At 42.7% G+C, this 21,533-nt stretch overlaps 1 protein-coding gene and 1 pseudogene across 4 annotated transcripts in view; one reads left to right on the top strand and one right to left on the bottom strand.

The window, feature by feature from the left end:
* Nucleotides 1–21,533, bottom strand: part of LOC124612651 (SPARC-related modular calcium-binding protein 2) — a 776,165-nt gene that overhangs the window by 184,427 nt on the left and 570,205 nt on the right. For all 4 annotated transcript variants that reach the window (XM_047140958.1, XM_047140959.1, XM_047140961.1 and 1 more), the window contains exons 4-5: nucleotides 9,179–9,214; nucleotides 417–518 (exon numbers count right to left, since the gene is read on the bottom strand). In XM_047140958.1, the coding sequence (XP_046996914.1) occupies nucleotides 417–518; nucleotides 9,179–9,214 (138 nt within the window). The remainder of the gene's footprint in view (nucleotides 1–416; nucleotides 519–9,178; nucleotides 9,215–21,533) is intronic.
* On the top strand, nucleotides 15,843–15,960 carry LOC124614260 (annotated as a pseudogene).

Below are 21,533 nucleotides of genomic sequence, written 5' to 3'. Positions count from 1 at the left end.
ACGAAATCCTTGAATAGAATGTTCTCTTCTTTTTTCGCGTCAGATTAAAAAATCGGGCTTTCGATGACTGCCTCCATCGTCGTCAGTGGTAGGGGTGACTTGCTTCAGACGAAGATGGGCGCTGCCTTCGAAAGATCGAATTTTTACTTCCGTTTGATGCTACAAGAAGGTCGAGAACATTGTTATACACGTTCAGCAGTGCTGGTTAAGGCTTTCAAATCTAGTATTTGACCTCCTGCTTAAGATCAGACAATGTTACGAAAATGTAATAAAGCTGTAATTTGCAAGAAGGGCGATTAAGAGGACTCATTCAATATTGAATTTGCTTGTATACAGTAAACAGTAAAATCAGTAATGTGATTGCAAATCGCAAAATGATGCAGTTGTGAAATAACCAATAGAAGAGGTCAACTCACCTTTGGTGGCAGTTGGCGACGACTGGGGCAGACGGTTGTACTCAATACGGAAGTTCTTGATCAAGTTGTGGCTGAACTTGGACCGGTCATTGTGAGCGCAGCCTGCAAAGCAACATAACCCAATAGATTTGGACGTTGTAAATGCTTGGGCGTGTCAGTCAATTAACAATGCAGAGTATTTAGCAAAAACAGCTGCTGAAATAGCTTTGTTGGAGGGAACTAAAACTTCGTGCCAATTTTACTCTAGTTGTCACTTGACTATTGAAATAAATTTTTTATCAATATAAAGTAAATATTCCACAATCTATATCACCATCTTATGTGAAAATTTCAAGACAGCAAGACAAATATAACAGTTAGAAACTGTGTATAGATATTGAGGCAGCGAAATCACCGAGCGCAAATAGCCAGACTACAGTCAGCCAGAACGAGAGCACTTTGTGACTTGGCAACAAACTCCACACAATTCCACACATCTTCAAAACTTTCTGGCTGACACTCCCCAGAAAACGACAAAAGGAAAAGAAGTTTATCAATACACTTTAGCTTTTCAGGCGGTAAAATTACCTCATCATGCATGACATTTTAATTTATTTATTCTTTGCTACTAACTGTATTCGCAATACATTTTACATGCGGTGTCGACGTAAATCAATGAATGTACTCACAAAGTTATATTATTCTACGACTCTTGCTTCTTGAAATATGACGTTATAAACACTGAGAATCACGAAACACTAGTTTTTGCTTAAAACGGAGCGCAAATTATCCATATAACGCTCTGCCAATGTTTGATAATTAGAGCACTTAGCGACATCCAAGAAATTTTAGACACAATTGCAAACCTTTTATAAACCTTTTCTCGCTTATGTGCTTAACGCCAAATATTTAACACATTAACTCATTTGTAAAGCAATCAGAAGTTTCGAGCTGTTTTATACAGGGGAGTTCGATTCTTTAGAGAATAGGGGGTTTACTGGTTGTCTACTACGCATAGAATTGGTGTTTTGTTCCGTTGAGGAGTTTGAGGCAGTACATGCTGCCAGGAATATCAGACTGGTGGTAGAGAATGTGAAAGGTACGACAGAGTGACGTAGTTATCAGTTATGTTCAAAGCTGACGACTGATTATGCTATTTCATTACAAAGATATCAACTTCTAAACTCAGTTCCAGGTGTTATTGATATTGGTGACAATACTTCATGGATGACCGATCTGCACGGTGCTTATTACACGGGAGTTAGCCATTCCACTTTAGGTTCCTAGGTCTCCGTAAATGACTTAACGTGCGCGAAGAGAGGGTTTCTTTAACTACTTGAGATCACTATAAATGATCCCACACCCTTCCATCCTTCTGTGATAATCCACCATCCGCAATGCACTCTATGTCCAGCGGTACTTTCAAGTCAGTAACCACTTTCTTTACAGTTGTAATCAGATATAAGGGACAGTCAAATAAGAATCCAACGCCCGCCCAACGGGACCATGGAATTCTGCCATTCAAAAGTAATCACCACACATGTTAAGATGTTTGTCCAACTGGGTGACGAAACGATCAGTTCCTGTTCCGTTGAACGGGATCGGACACTGGCGGATTCACAACCGCACCCATTCTTGCAACCCTCGTCCGAGTGCAACGGACATCCATGCAGGTCGTCAAAGACGTGAAAATCACACGGTGAAAAATCCAGGCTGAACGGAGGATGTTGCAGCATTTCCCAGCCTAATCGCTGAAGCGCAGCCTTCGTCCGATTGGAAGTGCGGGGCCTGGCGTTATCGTGCAACAGGATGATTCCGTCCGACAGCATTCCTTGGCGTTTGGACATAATGGCACGTCGCAGTTTCTGCAAAGTGTCTTGATAGCGCTGCGCAATGATTGCGGTTCCACGCTCGGGGAACTCGGCTAATAGCAGAATCATCCTGTTGCACGATAACGCCCGACCCGCACTGCCAATGGGACGAAGGCAGAGCTTCAGCCTGGATATTTCATCTTTTGATTTTCACATCTTTGGCGACTTGCATGGACATCGGTTCCAGTCGGACGAGGAAATGCATGAGTGGGCGCGGTTTTGGATCCGTCAGCCGCCGACTGTGATCTACGAATCTAGTGGGATAAACGTCTTAACGCTTGTGGTGATTACTTTTGAATGAAACCATTCCATCCCATATTGGCAAGTGCTCTTTTTCATTTTGCTACCCCTCATACATTCAAATGGCAAATACTGGAAATTTTGAACAAATGAGAAAAGTAACGACTGCGAAATAGCAAGCGAAATAGAGCTGGCGCAGAAAAAATAATGTAACAAGGAAGACCTCACTCATGGACAGTGCTAAGGAAGAAAATAGTTCAGTATCTCTCTGCAATTATTGTAAGGCATTTTCATTAACATTCTCGTTAAAATGTTGCCAGTACTGCAATACTCATTGACTGCTGTTAAAGCGTGCGACAATGATCGTGCTCTATATGAACTCATGTTGCAAGTAAAAACGAAAGATCTGTTTTTATCTCCTTTAAATAAAGCAATGATCATGGAATTCTTAAATAAATCTCTCTTCCACGTTGACTTGTTGGATGTAACATACGTTTTAATTCATGGTGTTTACAGGACAAAAGCATAATTCTGTGCTCAGATGTTCTCTTTGTGATTTGTGCACCTGTTTTCCTGTATGTGGAACACTACCTCTGTTAATAACACAAATTATCTACCATAGGTGATCTTTTCCACCTTCGCACGGTAGCCTCCATAGACTTTCACCACCACTCGAAAGAAAACAAAAATGCAAACCGAGATTAAAATATAATTAACAGCTCCGCTCTTCGACCCATGTGTTTCGCAGGGTTGCCTACTGTAAGGCGCAGAAGAGCTTTACAGACCGATCTGCGGCCGCCGAAGGACTAGGAAACCAACAGATTGTTGTCCTCGCTTGTGGGTGATTAGCAACTGAAACCAACAGACACACTTCAGAGGTACACCGTAGAATCCGCAACCAGAAGGAGCAAAGTTAAACTTAATACTAAAATCCGTATACTGCGTTTTCAGAAGCGTTTATAATTCGCCAATGTACATTTGGAAGTGCAGCTTGTCATCAGGGCTTCAGTTGTCATGTAAGGACCATCACCGCTATGTCGATGCACGATAACTCCTACAAATACGCAGTTCTGGCGTGTTTACGTCGTAATTAAGGTCCTTACACTACAACTCAAAATTTTATGATTAAGCTTTTAAATGCTATAAATCTATGCATTTGGGCATGTTTCAAAAATTGACAGATTTCAGTAGTCTAGCCTGCACTTTAAAAAAATCATCTTGTAGAAAAAGTAAACAACCAGTCTGTTACAAAATATAAGGTTCATTAAAACCCCTGTATCATGATTTAAACGTTTATAAAACGTCTTCTTCAGAAGGAAATATTGAAAACTGTTGTGGCAGACGTACGATAAAACATAGTTGATAGGCGTCAGTCAAATATAAAATTTCACCTCCATAATAAGCGAAACATGCACAACACGTTTGCTGTCATTTGGTATTTCCTCACCAATATTCGTCTAGTCCACTAGCGTCACGTACGCAACGCTTCGGCTAAAGGAAGCTCCTCTGCATTGGTGAGGAAATACCAAATGACAACAACCATGTTGTGCATGTTTTAATCATTATGAAGGTGAAATTTTATATTTGACTAACGCTTTTCGGTTGTATTTTAACGTACTTCTGCCACAACATGCAATCCATTTGTCAATATTCCTTTTGAAGACGACGTTTGTATAAACGTTAAAACCATGGTAAAGGAGGTTATAACAAACCTTCCCTTTCGCAACTGATTGGCTATTTGTACAAGAAATTTTCATCCTACTGTTGTTGCTCCAGCCATGTACAAAATAATAATAATAATAATATTCAAATGTGTGTGAAATCCTAATGGACCAAACTACTGAAGTCATCGCTCCCTAGACTTACGCAATACTTAAACTAACTCACGCTAAGAACAACACACACACCCATGCCCGAGGGAGGACTCGAACCTCTGGCGGGAGGCCGGGCAATCCGTGACATGGCGCCTCTAACAGCGCGGGCACTCCGTGCGGCAGTAATAGTAGTAATAATAACAATAATAGTAATAATAATAATAATAGTAATAAAGAGCCCGGAATGACCAATAACTGTAGAGATATAAGCCTACTTAACTGTGAGAGCTTTCCGAAAGATTAAACATATTAACAGAAACTTTTCTGATAGGGGGTTTTTAGATCAAGATTATGTATGGATTGTTTTTTCTCAATAAACCAGATAATAGATAAGCATAGACACTTCAATGTCTCAACGCATATTGCTTTTGTGGATTATGAAAAGAACTTCGACAGGATGGTAGGTCATGGGAAGTGTCATGAAAGTATGACAGTCCTCAGCATTTAATAACATCCATCCAGAGTTTGTGTGCTGATAACAGTATCAAGAAATGTCTCGACTCAGCTATTAGTACAGGAATGAGAAGACTCACAGAAGGAGTCAGACAAGGCTGTCTTATCGGCCGCCGGCCGCGGTGGTCTAGCGGTTCTAGGCGCGCAGTCCGGAACTGCGCGACTGCTACAGTCGCAGGTTCGAATCCTGCCTCGGGAATGGATGTGTGTGATGTCCTTAGGTCAGTTAGGTTTAAGTAGTTCTAAGTTCTAGGGGACTGATGACCACAGTAGTTAAGTCCCATAGTGCTCAGAGCCATTTGAACCATTTTTTTGTCTTATCGGCCAACTGAAAATGGAAGATCCTTTCCCACCGAGATGTGTCGTGTTGAACTCACTCCTTTTTACAGATGACAGGTTATAGAGGCAGCTACGGAGACAACCTACAGCGAGCTTCATGGTCCTTACATATAATTTAACTAAAATCGCAATCGATAATGTTAGGACAAGTCCATATATTTAACTACCTGGGCTTATGTTAATGATTCAAAGAGCTTAACCACCTATGGCAAGCTAACATACACCAAAAAGCGACAAACGACGGCAAGCCCCTGCATATCAGCAACGTTGACTGGATATACCAGCTGCTATTAAAGCCAATCAACAGGCTGTAGCAGGGAAACCGACGAGCTCGCACACTGACGCACAAACAAATCACCAACATCACCCTACATTGTGCATCTGATATATGACCTATCAGACACAAAATGTTGATGAACCTAAGTCTTACATGTATGCTGACGCTGACAGAGAGATACACACCGGCACTCAGCGGTAGCCGCCGAGTAATAGCACCGCACAACGTCAAACGTATCGACCTGCATGATACCCACTACTAACAAAGCCTACCCTTGCATGATCTATCGCAGGCAGCAAGACATCCGCTACGGCTCTTACTACCCGACCTACTATCGCAGAGGATTTTTTTCCCTTGGCTCTTGCGTTGGCACTTTTTTCTCTCTGCCCTTCAAACCGCTACCCTTCGTTTACTTTCGACCCAGAGGGGCGCGTATTAATGGTTAATCTTAGCCAAACGTAAGCAAACATCGCAGTACCCACATCCTGCGACACCTTACTTTAGTGAAAACTAATCCTTATGCACAGATGGCAGTAAACCTCTACAGCTGGCCATCATGCCGGTGTGGACGTGGAGGGGCTCCACCTCTATTTAAAAAATTAATGATTCTGATAAGAAATTACAAAGGTTTTACACGCTTCTTAGGAACGAACCTCTCAACTCACAAATGTTGCCACAGTAGACCCACAACCATAGCACAGATATAGAGCCCCGAAATCTATAATATCTAGATAACACTACAAAATTCTACCGAAGAAGGCATTCCATTTCAGGATGATACCTACAAACCTGGATAAGAACTGCAAAAGAAAAACAAATAGACAAAATTTCAAGACGACAAACAGAATGACGTAAAACGAAAATCTAACAATAAAAAAGGACAAATAGGCAGAAGAACGAAGGACCCATAGGACAGCCTAAGTGCTAACAAAGTCGAGAAAAACCTACCCTTCCTCACAATATAAAAACAAGTAGAAAACACCAAAGGCGGGTGCACTTGGGCACAACACATGACAAAAAAAAGAAGAAGAAGAAAGAAAGAAAGAAAGAGAGAGAGAGAGCGCTGCTGGACAAAATAAGCAAAGAGAGAGTTCTTAAATTCTGTAATACTATGACTGTGCTTTTACTGCCCAATGGATCCGAAGTACGCACTTTAAAGACAAAATAGTTACAGAGATTTGAAACGGCAGAAATGAGACTTCAAAGAGCTTAGAAATTGCAAGATTATAAGAGAAGCAGTGAAATAAGAGGGGAATAGCAGAAGAGATCCAGTAGTACAGAAAGGAACAGCATGACCATCTACTACGCATGGATCAAAGTCAGATATCTAGGAAAATCTATGACTGCAGGCATAGGACGTTGAAGACGATGATCGTGCGATAAGTTTTAAACATTTTATTTTAGGAACAGGCAAATATGCTTGATCCGTAAATGTACATGAAGTTGACGTTACAACAGAAACCTTAATGACGAAGTTCTGCTTATTTCAGAACAGAGACCTCTATGCTTCTGTAATTAAGCTACTTTCCACGGGTGAAGGGGGACCAAAACCAAAAACAGGCCAATACCTAAATAAGGAAGTTTAAGCTCTATCTTTTTTTAGAACTATGTTGGAAACAAGGGTTTGTGCTATTAAAATCCACCTACGGGAGTGGTAGGGATAGTGCGAGCATAATTCCCAGTACAGGTATAACGGCCATTTGAATCTGTGTGTCTTTACAGCGCTACAATCTTACAAGAATTGCATAAATGTGTTACTCGAAACCCCCTCAGTTACCCATTTCTGTTTGAAGAAGCCAGGATATCGCTTTGTCCCGTAATCACAGTCTTGTTTTGAGACCCTCTGATCCAACGCAAGTTCTCACTTCATCTGCATCAATCCTCTGCAAAATACATTTAAGTGCCTGGCAGAGGGTTCATCGAATCACCTTCACAATTCTCTATTGTTCCACTCTCGTATAGCGCGCCGAAAGAACGAACACCTGTATCATTCCGTATGAGCTCTGATTGCCCTTATTTTATCATGGTGATCATTTCTCCCTATGCAAGCCTGTATCAACAGAATATTTTCGCGTTCGGAGGAGAAAGTTGTTGACTGCAATTTCGTGATAAGACTCCGCCGCAACGAAAAACGCCTTTATTTTAATGATTTCCACCCCTTTTCTGAACATGCAGCACCAGCGACCAACCCTTTGACGAGAAATGATCTCTTCACCACACACGTCTGTAGACGTTCATGTATGAAGAGCACGCTAGTCCCACGTGCCCAATCAAACCAAGTAACAGCATGTACTTCCATTGGCGACCAAACTGTCAGTACACTTCCGTCTACCATCTCGTCTACCTACTCGAATAATCTCGGGCGCGTAGATTTTCTGCTACTACCTCCTCTTCGGCGCTCTGCGGATGTGTCGTTCCTCCTTCACCGGACGCCTCGTTCGCAGTTTAACCAGCAACGCCTGTGGATTCATATGTCATTTGTTTGTGTTACCTCGTGTACCATCTTCCCTTTCAAAAACAATTATGAAACTTACTTTCGGAACGTCCCTCGTACTTAATGTCATTAAGTCATTCAACGATAACATATACATAGCCATTATCAACTACTATCTAAAAATTAAATGAGGACTTAAAACACAGATATGGGTTCTACTCGAATAATCTCGGGCGCGTAGATTTTCTGCTACTACCTCCTCTTCGGCGCTCTGCGGATGTGTCGTTCCTCCTTCACCGGACGCCTCGTTCGCATTTAACCAGCAACGCCTGTGGATTCATATGTCATTTGTTTGTGTATCCTCGTGTACCATCTTCCCTTTCAAAAACAATTATGAAACTTACTTTCGGAACATCCCTCGTACTTAATGTCATTAAGTCATTCAACGATAACATATACATAGCCATTATCAACTACTATCTAAAAATTAAATGAGGACTTAAAACACAGATATGGATTCTACCCTGTACGTTAACATATACACAATTCTGTAGGAATGAAAAGAGATCGACCGCAAATGTATAAATACATGTAACAATAAAACAATATTCAGTATCTTACGCTATGCAAGGAAAGCACTAATGACTGACCATCTCCAAAAAAGTAAAAAGTTAAATATGGCGTTAGCGAAGCTACAGTATGAGAATTTTAGTAAATAAAAAGGAAGTCATAGCACTAATAAGGAAATATAATGAAAGAATGTGCATGATAAACTAATAGAACAAGCTGGTTCATTCAAAGATCAATTTATTCGAGTAGCGCAGATTTAGAGAACATGAAAAAAATGTAGCAAGATAAATGGATGCACTAAAATATATCTAAGGGGTGAAAAAGGGGAGAGCAATCAGCAGAAAAGAGAGAAGTAGGTACAAAATTTAGTTCAAAGTCAGTAATACTATATGCTGGTCAATCATGGATTTTGAGAGTAAGAGATTGGAAAAGAAAGAAAGACTAGAAATTAGTTTTCTAATATATTTCTGTTTGGCTTAAGCTGAAGGGAGAAATCAGATGTGCTGACTTATGGGAATCATTTTGTTCACAATTGGCCTAGTGAAAGATGATAAAGAGTACCAGAATGAATAGTTACAATGCTTATTGAGAATGTCCCCTGAGAGACTGCCACTGCAGGTATTCAGAGACTCGTCAGCAGGACGTCTGGACTTCAGAGTATAATTGTTTTCAAACAAACCATGTTCAGTATGTATTTTGATTCTGTGGAGTAATTTTTGGCTTACCTTTCTTCGGAGGTGGCGTTCTAGTTGCCCGTTTCCCTGTAAATAAAAATGCCGACATAAATAATTTGAAACGTAAATGACACCTTTCTTAAATCTCATATTTCTGTAAATGATTTCGGCACAGAACATATGTGAGATGAGGCTAAAGCTATACTGGCATTCGGTTAAGGTTAATTATCAGTGCCCTAGACAAGAATAGATACTTCTGAAAAAAATATAGCATAAATAGGGGATAGTTCCTAAAGATGTTTAATACTTTTACGTCACTTACAGTACAGCTGCTTCTATTTTCTAGATTTTCATTTACTGGACAAATATGTTTCTTCTGCAGGAATTGCAACATTTCAATTGATGTCATGTGATGTATCTATAAAAATGCCTTGAAAAAGTTTGTCTTTCATAGTAAGGTAATTGTACATGCGTATTTTGATTTACTCGTTAACTAGTGTAATATACTAGTCGCAAAAGGAAGGGGACCGAACGAAATTATGCGAAGATACACTTTTAATTCATTCTTATATCCTGTCATGCATGATGTACCTACGATACAGTAAATGATATTGATGTAGGTACTCCATAAATTTCGTCTATATTGCGCAAAACGATCGACACTTTTTGCTGACAATCATCAACACTAAACGGTACGTGTGCAAGACGCGGTCAACGAAATTAATCGACAGCGATAATTTATATCCTCTCAGTTTCACGAAATCTTACGCAGCGTTCCTCAAAGCGATCACATAAAGGGTGTTTCAAAAATGACCGGTATATTTGAAACGGCAATAAAAACTAAACGAGCAGCGATAGAAATACACCGCTTGTTGCAATATGCTTGGGACAACAATACATTTTCAGGCAGACAAACTTTCGAAATTACAGTAGTTACAATTTTCAACAACAGATGGTGCTGCGGTCGGGGAAACTCTATAGTACGATATTTTCCACATATCCACCATGCGTAGCAATAATATGGCGTAGTCCCTGAATGAAATTACCCGAAACCTTTGACAACGTGTCTGACGGAATGGCTTCACATGCAGATGAGATGTACTGCTTCAGCTGTTCAGTTGTTTCTGGATTCTGGCGGTACACCTGGTCTTTCAAGTGTCCCCACAGAAAGAAGTCACAGGGGTTCATGTCTGGCGAATAGGGAGGCCAATCCACGCCGCCTCCTGTATGTTTCGGATAGCCCAAAGCAATCACACGATCATCGATATATTCATTCAGGAAATTAAAGACGTCGGCCGTGCGATGTGGCCGGGCACCATCTTGCATAAACCACGAGGTGTTCGCAGTGTCGTCTAAGGTAGTTTGTACCGCCACAAATTCACGAAGAATGTCCAGATAGCGTGATGCAGTAATCGTTTCGGATCTGAAAAATGGGCCAATGATTCCTTTGGAAGAAATGGCGGCCCAGACCAGTACTTTTTGAGGATGCAGGGACGATGGGACTGCAACATGGGGCTTTTCGGTTCCCCATATGCGCCAGTTCTGTTTATTGACGAAGCCGTCCAGGTAAAAATAAGCTTCGTCAGTAAACCAAATGCTGCCCACATGCATATCGCCGTCATCAATCCTGTGCACTATATCGTTAGCGAATGTCTCTCGTGCAGCAATGGTAGCGGGGCTGAGGGGTTGCCGCGTTTGAATTTTGTATGGATAGAGGTGTAAACTCTGGCGCATGAGACGATACGTGGACGTTGGCGTCATTTGGACCGCAGCTGCAACACGGCGAACGGAAACCCGAGGCCGCTGTTGGATCACATGCTGCACTAGCTGCGCGTTTGCCCTCTGTGGTTGCCGTACGCGGTCGCCCTACCTTTCCAGCACGTTCATCCGTCACGTTCCCAGTCCGTTGAAATTTTTCAAACAGATCCTTTATTGTATCGCTTTCCGGTCCTTTGGTTACATTAAACCTCCGTTGAAATCTTCGTCTTGTTGCAACAACACTGTGTTCTAGGCGGTGGAATTCCAACTCCAGAAAAATCCTCTGTTCTAAGGAATAAACCATGTTGTCTACAGCACACTTGCACGTTGTGAACAGCACACGCTTACAGCAGAAAGACGACGTACAGAATGGCGCACCCACAGACTGCGTTGTCTTCTATATCTTTCACATCACTTGCAGCGCCATGTGTTGTTGAAAATTGTAGCTACTGTAATTTCGAAAGTTTGTCCGCCTGAAAATGTACTGTTGTCCCAAGCATATTGCAACAAACGGTGTATTTCTATCGCTGCTCGTTTAGTTTTTATTGCCGTTTCAAATATACCGGTCATTTTTGAAACACCCTGTATCTGGTATACTAAATTTTGTACACGTATATTAAGTATCACTCCAGGAAGTTGTTCCAGTGAGCGCCTTGTCTTTAAACATGTCGTTCCATTTACTGATCTATAAGGATGTATGTGAACCTCCAATGAGCCAGATCATGAGACAATAAACATCCAACGGCAGTTTTTCAATTTCGTCCCCCCGTGAACCGATGCCAACGTCGTGCAGGAGTTCGTACGTGCGTCAGTGCAGAGTCCCGCTCACACAATCTGTCCCCTACTATGATATGCAATTGCTCACCGGTATTACGGAGCAGGGAATAACGCCCAGTGGTATTCAAGAGAGAAGAATTCAAATCACTGTGTGACCATCCACCTTTAAATTAGCTGCAGCTTCTTCCCATTTTGAGCGGGACAATGTTCAATCTAGACTGTTTGTAGAGAGTGAACAGCCCATAGTACAAAGTCTCTTCATTTTAAGGTGCTATAGGTCTCAAAATAACAACAGCAATGAGGGATACTGTCTGTGTTTCGATACCTATAGCGCTTAAGAATGATCTGTTAGGCCGAAACAGTTGAAATGTATACGAGAGTGGTTTGACAAGTCTGGTAAATTCCCATTAAAGAATGGAACATTTTTCTTGCGCCTTTATTGTTGGTAACCTTGATTATTCCGAGGATCGTGTACAGAAGTTCATTAATCTACAGCATACAGTTCGTTGCTGATAGCCGCCTGAATTGGTCTGTGTGCCGACTGCGACAGATAATGGAGAAAAAGTTTCGTAGTGTTAATAAACGTTTTCGTTTCAAGGATTGGGCTGCTGCACAGATCAAAACAGAATAGAATGAATTTCACGCGGACTCTGCACCATCATTGAAGACCATTTACTTTCGGATGAATGAATTTAAACGTAGTCGACGAACACCGAAGTTGAATCGTGGTACGGCTGTCGAATTATCGTCATCACAAAGGAAACCATTGACAAAATCCATAATATTGTAATGTAAGACCGTTGAATAAAACTTCGTGAGATTGCTGAGACAGTAGGCATCTTAACTGAATGAATGCATGATATCCTGCACGGAAAATTGTCTATGAAGAAGCTGTGTGCGAGTTGGGTGCCGCGGTTGCTCATAGTCTACGCACCCGGCACATTTCAACAAAATGTCTCGTGATGTTTAACTGCAACCTGCAAGAAGTTTTGTGCCGATTTGTTACTGCTGATGAAACATGGATCCACCATTACACACCAGAGTCGAAATGGCAGCCAAAACAATGGACAAAAACTGATAAAATTTTACTGAGGAAGGCCGAGACCACATTTTGTCAACTGGTATGGTGATGGCCACTGTTTTTTTTTTCTAAAATTCTCAACAAACAAACTTCAGATTTCTTGAAAAAAGGTAGAATCATAAGTGGACTCGATTATGCTTCATTGTTGGATCTTTTGAAACCTGCGTTGGCTGAAAAAAAGGTGAAAGTTTGTACCTGGACAACTCACCAACCCACACATTGGCTATAACAAAGGCGAAGGTACTCTACTTGGGCTTTGACTTAATTCCTCATCCACCTATTCACCACATTTAGTCCCAAGTGACTCCTTCCCGTTCCCTAACTTGAAGCTTTGGCTTGATGGGAAGAAATTTTCATGAAATGTAGAAGTGGTAGTTGCAGTCTACCAGTATTTTGCCAAGTTTCATAGAACCTATTTTTCCGATGGGATGCAAAAGCTGGAGGTCCGCTGAACCTAGTGTATATTCCTCAAAGGAGACTATATCGAGAAGTTAGGTGAGTTCCTTACTAAACAAACATTTCTTCTTGCCTTCTTACCAGACTTATCAAACCACACGCATAAAATCGAGCAAATAAAAATACTTGAAAGCCAAGTGCCAAGGTGGAACCACATACATAACGCTCGATAAATTTACGGCTGTGGTATTCTTTTATGAAGAAAACGAAATTTTATTTGCTTTGTGTGAGCAGTATAGGTTCAAAATGGTTCAAATGGCTCTGAGCACTATGGGACTTAACATCTATGGTCATCAGTCCCCTAGAACTTAGAACTACTTAAACCTAACTAACCTAAGGACATTACACAACACCCAGTCATCACGAGGCAGAGAAAATCCCTAACCCCGCCGGGAATCGAACCCGGAAACCCGGGCGCGGGAAGCGAGAACGCTACCGCACGACAACGAGCTGCGGACTGAGCAGTATAGGAAAGAGAATTAATTTTCAGGCGTCACGGGGTGGGAACTTTAATACACGGAGCTGCTACCTCTGGCTGCAACGACGATTCTAGACCATCTGACCATTCAGTTGAGCTGAGCTTGGATTTTAAACGGAGGTGACGTCATTCCATGCTACTTCAGCTCTATGCCAGAGTTATTCAGTTGTTGTAGCTGGCAAATGGTCCACGTGACCCATGAAGTATCGGGAACATACTCGCCAGTGCTACAGTCGAACACTCTCTGGATCGAGACTGATCGGGACAGCACGGGTAATATGCGCTCTTGCGTTATCTCATTGGAAAATAAAGTCAGTGAGATCTCGAAGTAGGGCACATCCATAATAACGCCTGCTGTCCGAATTACCAGTTATGTGAACGAAAGGAGATAGTGTTGTGTACCCATTGGCACCCCATACACCACGCCAGGTGTTAGGGTCATATGGCAATTCTACCTAGGAACGTTCGTTCTTCTCGGACCCTCTACACACGGACACGTTTATTGAGATGATGTATGCAGAACGGGGACTCTTCTGAAAAGATGACACGGTGCCAGTCATGTGCGCAGCATTGCAGCTTGGCGCACCACTGTCGGCGAGCTTCTCTCTGCTGTCCCGTTAGGGTAAACGCAATGATGGTGGTCGTGCTTAAGACCGTGGTGCTCCAGACGTAGTAGCACTGACGTTGTGGATATTTGCCTTGCTGCAGAGTGGCCTATTTCTTGACTTTAGATACAAAATCTGACTGTACCATAATCAGTGCCCAAACAAATAATACGGGGGTTGCGTGGAAGTATGGAAAGACCACGAGAAATGCGTACATCCTGTGCTATTTAGGCAAACCGGTTGTGCTGTTTTATTTGAGCATGAACGGCATCTGTTCAATGACCACAATACGTTAAAGTCTCAGTCGTGGTCAGAAGGGCGATCTGTGTTGTTGTGAATGCTTTGCTGGTGCTCGTATGATGGGTTCTTGAGTAAGCAAGGGAGTTGAAGTGTTCTGTGTTTCCATATGACCATTTCGAAATTTACATTGCGTAAAGGGAAACAGAGAAAACATTATCCGCTATGTCGCAACGCGGACGAGAGTGTGTGGTGAGTGGTTGTGACAGATGACACTGGAGAGGATTGTGACGAGAAATAAGAGAACGACATCTGCAAATGTCACTGCGGAAGTTCAAGTCTCGCTTGCAAGCCCTTTCAGCACCAAAACAACACGAAGGGAGCTCCATAAGCAAGGAATTGCTTGGAGAGCTGGAATTCCAAAGCTACTCACCACTGACGCAAATGCCTGTACCAGGAAAACGTGGTGACGAAGCCATTAAATGTGGTCTGTGGAGCAATAGAAGTAAGTCATGGTCGTTTGAGTCTTGTTTCACACTGTTTCCAACTTCTGACAGAGTTTACGTCCCGAGAGTGAAACGTGATGCGGGTTCAGTGATGTCGTAACCACATCGCTGTATTCCACAGACCCAATGTTTACTGTGCAAGGTCGCATTACTGCCAAGGATAGTGTGACCATTTCAGCTGATCAGGTCCATTCCATGGTACAATGTTTGTTCCCCAGTGGGATGCTGTTTTCCAAAACGACGTGACTGCTGTCCACACAGAACGCATCGTCCAGGACTGGTTTAGTGTTCACAAGGACGATCTTCTCCCATCTCCAAAACATGGTTCAAATGGCTCTGAGCACTATGGGACTTAACATCTGAGGTCATCAGTCCCCTAGAACTTACAACTACTTAAACCTAACTTACCTAAGGACATCACACACATCCATGCCCTAGGCAGCATTCGAACCTGCGACCATAGCGGTCGCGCGGTTACAGTCTGAAGCACCTAGAACCGCTCGGCCACACCGGCCGGCTTCCCATCTCCCCTGGCCGGCACAATTACCAGATCTTAATATTGTTGAGCCTTTGTGGCATAGTCTGAAGAGAATGGTGCGTGATCGGTTTTCACCTACAGCATCGTTATGTGAACTTGCCACTATTTTGCAGGGAAGATGGTATAAGATAGCCTTGAAAACCACAAGCGTCCTGTTTTTATGTATTCTGCGACGACTGGAAGCTGTTTTGAACACCGAAAGTTTTGCTACGCTACATTAGACATGATACTGTGTTGTGTGTGGTGTTTCCATATTTTTGCCCATGTCTGTATCCTAGTGCCAACGGCCTTGCCGCAGTGTTAACACCGGTTCCCGTCAGATCACCGAAGATAAGCGCTGTCGGGCTGGGCTAGCACTTGGATGGGTGGCCATCCGGTCTGCCGAGCGCTGTTGGCAAGCGGAATGCACTCAGCCCTTGTGAGGCAAACTGAGGAGCTACTTGATTGAGAAGTAGCGCCTCCGGTCTCGGAAACTGACATACGGCCGGGAGAGCGGTGTGCTGACCACATGCCCCTCCATATTCGCATACAGTGACGTGTATGAACTGAGAATGACACGGCGGCCGGTCAGTACCGTTGGGCCTTCATGGCCTGTTAGGAAGGAGTTTAGTTTTTGTTTCTGTATCCTAGTCATACTGGCAGCTTGTCGCTCGAGGCCGCTTAGTATTTGCATGGAGTTGAGTATGGCCTTCTTGAACCAATCAATACCATATTCTCACGACAGACGTGCGAGCCAGACAAGCGAGCAGCGGTATGGCGGAACAATAAATCCCACTGCCCAAAGGTCACAATCCTGCCGCTGTCGAATCCGACATGAAGTAGAAGGCATTTCTCCTTCTTACACGGAGCATAACACGACCTGCTCACCAAATATGACAATCAACCGCATCTTCTGAATGTGAAATCCGCTGTGTAATCTTTCGTTTTATTTAGAATGTAGTTTGGATTACTCCTGCCTCTTTTGCGCGGTTGCATTGAAATGATAATCGTTTCCACATTCAAACATGTAGTACGCTTTACGCGAATATGACGTTTCTTGCTTGCCGTCATCGTCTAGCAGCCTGAACGGACAGCAATCTGTATCGTGCTGGTAACAATTTGTAGATTCTTGTAGTCCACAGAATGTGAAATATGTAAATTTGTGTGTGTGTGTGTGTGTGTGTGTATGTACGAGGGGCGTTCAATAAGTAAAACACATTTTTTTCTCGGCCAATTTCGGGAGAAAAACGCGGAATTTGTTGTGTGACATCGTGAAATAATTTCCCTTACCGTGAAATATTTCCGCTTCGGCCCCTATAGTTCCATGTATTTCCGATAGGTGTCGGCGCTATACGTAGCCTCCAAAATGGTGTCTATAACGGAGGTGCGTTCAGAGCAGATAGATGTCACTGTGTTTCTTTTGGCACAAAACCAGAGTAGCGCAGATAACCATGGATGTTGCAAATGTCTATCGAGACCTGGCAGTGAACAAAAGCACGGTATATTACAATTTTCAACATTACCTTGAGCTGAAACTTCCTAGCAGATTAAAACTGTGTGCCGGACCGAGACTCGAACTCGGGACCTTTGCCTTTCGCGTGTAGGTGCTCTACCAACTGAGCTACCCAAGCACGACTCACGCCCCGTCCTCACAGCTTTACTCCTGCCAGTAGCCGGCCGCGGTGGTCTAGCGGTTAAGGCGCTCAGTCCGGAACCGCGCGACTGCTACGGTCGCAGGTTCGAATCCTGCCTCGGGCATGGATGTGTGTGATGTCCTTAGGTTAGTTAGGTTTAAGTAGTTCTAAGTTCTAGGAGACTGATGACCACAGATGTTAAGTCCCATAGTGCTCAGAGCCATCATCCTGCCAGTACCTCGTCTCCCACCTTCCAAACTTTACAGAAGCTCTCCTGCGAAACTTGCAGAACTAGCACTCCTGAAAGAGATCTGCCAGGAAGTTTCATATCAGCGCACACTCCGCTGCAGAGTGAAAATCTCTTTCTGGATTACCTTGAGCTGTAATTTCATTATCAAATTATTGGCAACCGGTTTCGACGATACACTTCATCATCATCAGGCCCTCTAAATACACAGTGGCAGAATTTTCCCGAAAGACTTCAAAGTTCCACGTGAAAGTAACCGGTATCCGCATCAGCTCTTATAAGCATCCACACATGGCGAGACAGCAAATGCTGCATGTGGTTGCTTACAAGAGCTGATGCGGATACCAGTTACTTTCACGTTGGACTCTCTGACTGATGTATTTCGGGAAAATTCAGCCACTATGTACTTAGAGAGCCTGATGATTCAGTGTATCGTCAAAACCGGTTGCCAATAAAATGACAACGAAATTTCAGCTGAATGGTAGCGATGAAAATTGTGATCTTCCTATCGGCTGTGATGCTCTCTTCCTCTTTAACGAGGATGGATATGCCGAAAATCACGGTAGGTCATTTGGCGAGGGATCTGTCGTAGCAGTCTGTCATCATCGCAACAAGGTGGTGCAAACGTGTCCGATCTCCCCCGTTCCGGCCGGCCGCACACTGCTGTGACTCCTGCAGCATTTGAAAGTGGGGATACCCTCTTTCGAGGTGATAGACGGATCGCAATCAAACACCTCGCTGCTCAACTGGTTGGTAGTGCTGACGAACTCGTCCACCAGTTGAGTACTCAAAGGTGAGTGCCCGCTGCATTTCTCGTCGCCTAACTGAAGACCATAAAGAGCAACGAAGGACCATCTCTGCGGAATATCACGCGCGTTACGAGGCTGATCGTGATATTTTTTTGTCAGATATCATCAAGACGATGAACCATGGGTTCATCACTTCGAATCCACGGAGTGGCGACACATTACCTCTCCACTGAAGAAAATGTTCAAAGCGACATCCCCGTAAAGTCATGGCGACGGTCTTTTGGGACTCTGAGAGTGTTATTTTGTTTGATGTCCTCCCTAATGGCGCAGCGAGCAACTCTCAGGTGTATCTTCACGAAATTGAAGAAATTCGTCGTCACCAAAATGAAACAAACCTCTCCTTTTCCATGCGCACATAAGAGGAGCCCAAAACTTCATTAGACTGTTCTTCCTCATCCACTCTATAGCCCGGATCCCGCACATTCCGACTTCCCTCTGTTTGACCGAGTGAAGGATGCAACCGCGGGAAGCAGGAAATGGGTGCTGGGGAGGTTATGGGTGCAGTAAGACGTTAGCTCCGACGTCGCCCAGTAGAGCGGTACGATGCGGGCATACAGGCTCTCTCAGTAAGATGGTGGAAGGCAGTCGCATTGAACGAAGATTATGTTGAAAAATATGTTTTTGTAGACAAAAAATGGGGAATAATATGGTGTACTGGAATCCTCTTTAATACCAATCTATGAGGGTAATTCCAAAAGTAAAGTCTCCAATTTTTTTTACAAGTTCATAGACCTGTTTATTTCTACAATGGCTTACATCAGTTTACAGATTGAACATTTAGCTATTTTTCGACATAATCACCATTTCTGTCGCTGCTGTGGCAGTTTTTGTATGTCATGTCATACCAGCTCGCCGCCATGCTGTTCACCTCGTCGTCAGAGCTGAATCGCTTTCTGGCCAAATATTCTTTTAACCTAGGGAACAGGTGACAGTCACTGGGAGCCAAGTCAGGACTATAGGGTGGGTGGGTGATTATGTTCCACTGAAATTGTGGAGATTAATGGTTTACCGAGCGATGTGAGGGCGAGCGTTGTCATGCAGAGTTTTTTCAAAGTCTCACAGTAGCTGTCAGCGTTAATTGTGGTCCCAGTGGGCATAAAGTCGACCAACAATACCCCTTTCCGATCCCAAAAACGGTTGTCATGACTTTACCGGCAGACTGCAAACTCTCTACACCACTTACGAACATCTTTGACATCCATGCACGACTCACCACACACTTCTGTCAATTGGGGATGGATTTCAATCGGCGCAGTGCCCTTTGCGCTCAAAAACGGAATAACTGCGCGCAATTTGCAACATCCAACGGGAGCTCCATTCTCAACGGCTGCCAAGGCAAGGCTGGGCACCTCAGCCTGGCGTGCGCATGTTTACACATAGCGTGTGAAGCACTCTTTATAACAATGTGACCAACTGCCACACAAACAGAGTTCTGTACTTATAAAAAAATAGGAGCCCTTACCTATGGGATTACCCTCGTGCATTCAGAAAATAAATGTATTCCATTAGTTATTAGACGACCCTCGTACTTATGTGCCCCATATCACCTGACTTTGGTATAACCTGCAGTACCCGATTGACACTGCACACTGAAATACGGTGGAAACAGAAAACTGAAATATTAATACTACTATGATACGATTACTTGTTACCTTTAAAAGTAAAAACTGGTGCTGAAAATTGCGCTGTTCATCAGCTTCAACACTCCAAATCAAATGAAATTTAGTGTGGCACAATGTTAACAGGTACATCACTGAAGGTGTAACAGTTGGGGAGGGGCGTTGGGGGGAGTGATAAAATGCGTTTTATTCCCATCACTGCATGTGGCATTGTCTAGTGGCGAACTCGAGAAACACCAGGAGGCCCATTGTATTAGGGATGGCGGTCATTGCAGAAAACCAATTTTCGGTAATATCGGGTCTATTTCCACGTCACTTTAATCTGACTTAAAACCCCTCAAAATAACCAGTTTATGAAACATCCGATTTTCGGTTTTTATTCCTGTTACTTCCTGGAATAGACGTAGAATCAAAATAGTAAATTAAATAGACCAATAAAAGGAAACTTAGTCCTCCTGTCCTTCGCGGCGTTTCTCGATAAATGTCAAGTGGTTGAATACTATAAGAAATCACCAGCATTCTACCATTGATTCTAATTGTTTGAAACTCTACTCAAAAATCATTTTGTAATCAGGGTCATACCACTATTTCGGCAATAAGTATAGCCAGGGTAAAAACTGAGGTTAAACTGTTTTTCGTGTTGTCAGTTTCAGGAGCTAAAAGCTGATAAAGGCATATTATGAAGACACAGACACTAAATCAGCTGCTTTATTTTTATTGTGTACTCTGAATTAATTGTTAAATTTTTAATTTATTGCTGTTACCATAATTTCCAACTTTTGTTATTTCATGATGCATTGTACTTGGTTGCTACGTTAGTTCGTAAGAATTTTTTCACGCTAGGGATGGTCCGATTGTGCAATACAACGGATGTCTGGCGACAACAGCGAGAAACTACCGTGTAGATCAGGTGGGGGCGGGTCTTGCACACTGCACGTACTCGCGTACCTGAAGCCACGACACACGGCAACACGGACATTGTTGTCTCAACAGTGCTGTGACAGTTCTTTTGCCATGTGTTTATTGCTAGTTTCTGTCGGCATTGTTATTAAAATAGCACTGACCGCTTTTCCACATTTTGTGCAATAACGTTTTATTTCAAACCAATGCGAACTTTACTGATAAAAATTACTGCTTTTTTTAAAAAAGTTTACTTAACCCTTTCAGATTTGAATTTTTTTCTGGACAAAGGAAAATGTTTCTTAGTGCTGTAATTCTTTTAGGCGATTTTTTAAATGATTTTAGATGGAAGATTTATACAAAAATATGGACCAGAATTCAAAATACACTTCTTACATTTGGCTTCTTTTTATGGACTAAAATAACTAATTTTGAAACATTCACTGTTGCAATAAATAAACTGATCACTCACTAATTACCATGCAAGTATCAAAAATAATATTTAATTATTCAGTGGAACAGACAGGGTGGCAATTATTGAACTATATGAAGAAAAGGAAAATCAGTTACAAAGTACGGCCTGCGTACACTTTATTTAACATATTAACGTCGCCACTGACATTCGGATTTAGGTTATGAAGTGTTCGATTAGTCTGCCATTACTGGCGAAATTCTGCATGACCCGCTGAAGTATCAGAGCATCGATGCTGTCGATGACATCCTGAATGGCTTTTCTTCAGCTCTGTAATGGTTTTGGCGATGTTTCCGTACACCTTGTCTTT

This window comes from Schistocerca americana, chromosome 4 (genome assembly GCF_021461395.2).
Source record: "Schistocerca americana isolate TAMUIC-IGC-003095 chromosome 4, iqSchAmer2.1, whole genome shotgun sequence".
In the NCBI taxonomy this organism is placed as follows: domain Eukaryota; kingdom Metazoa; phylum Arthropoda; class Insecta; order Orthoptera; family Acrididae; genus Schistocerca; species Schistocerca americana.
Note: the sequence above shows the minus strand (reverse complement) of the source record. Positions and strands in the feature narration are given on the sequence as shown.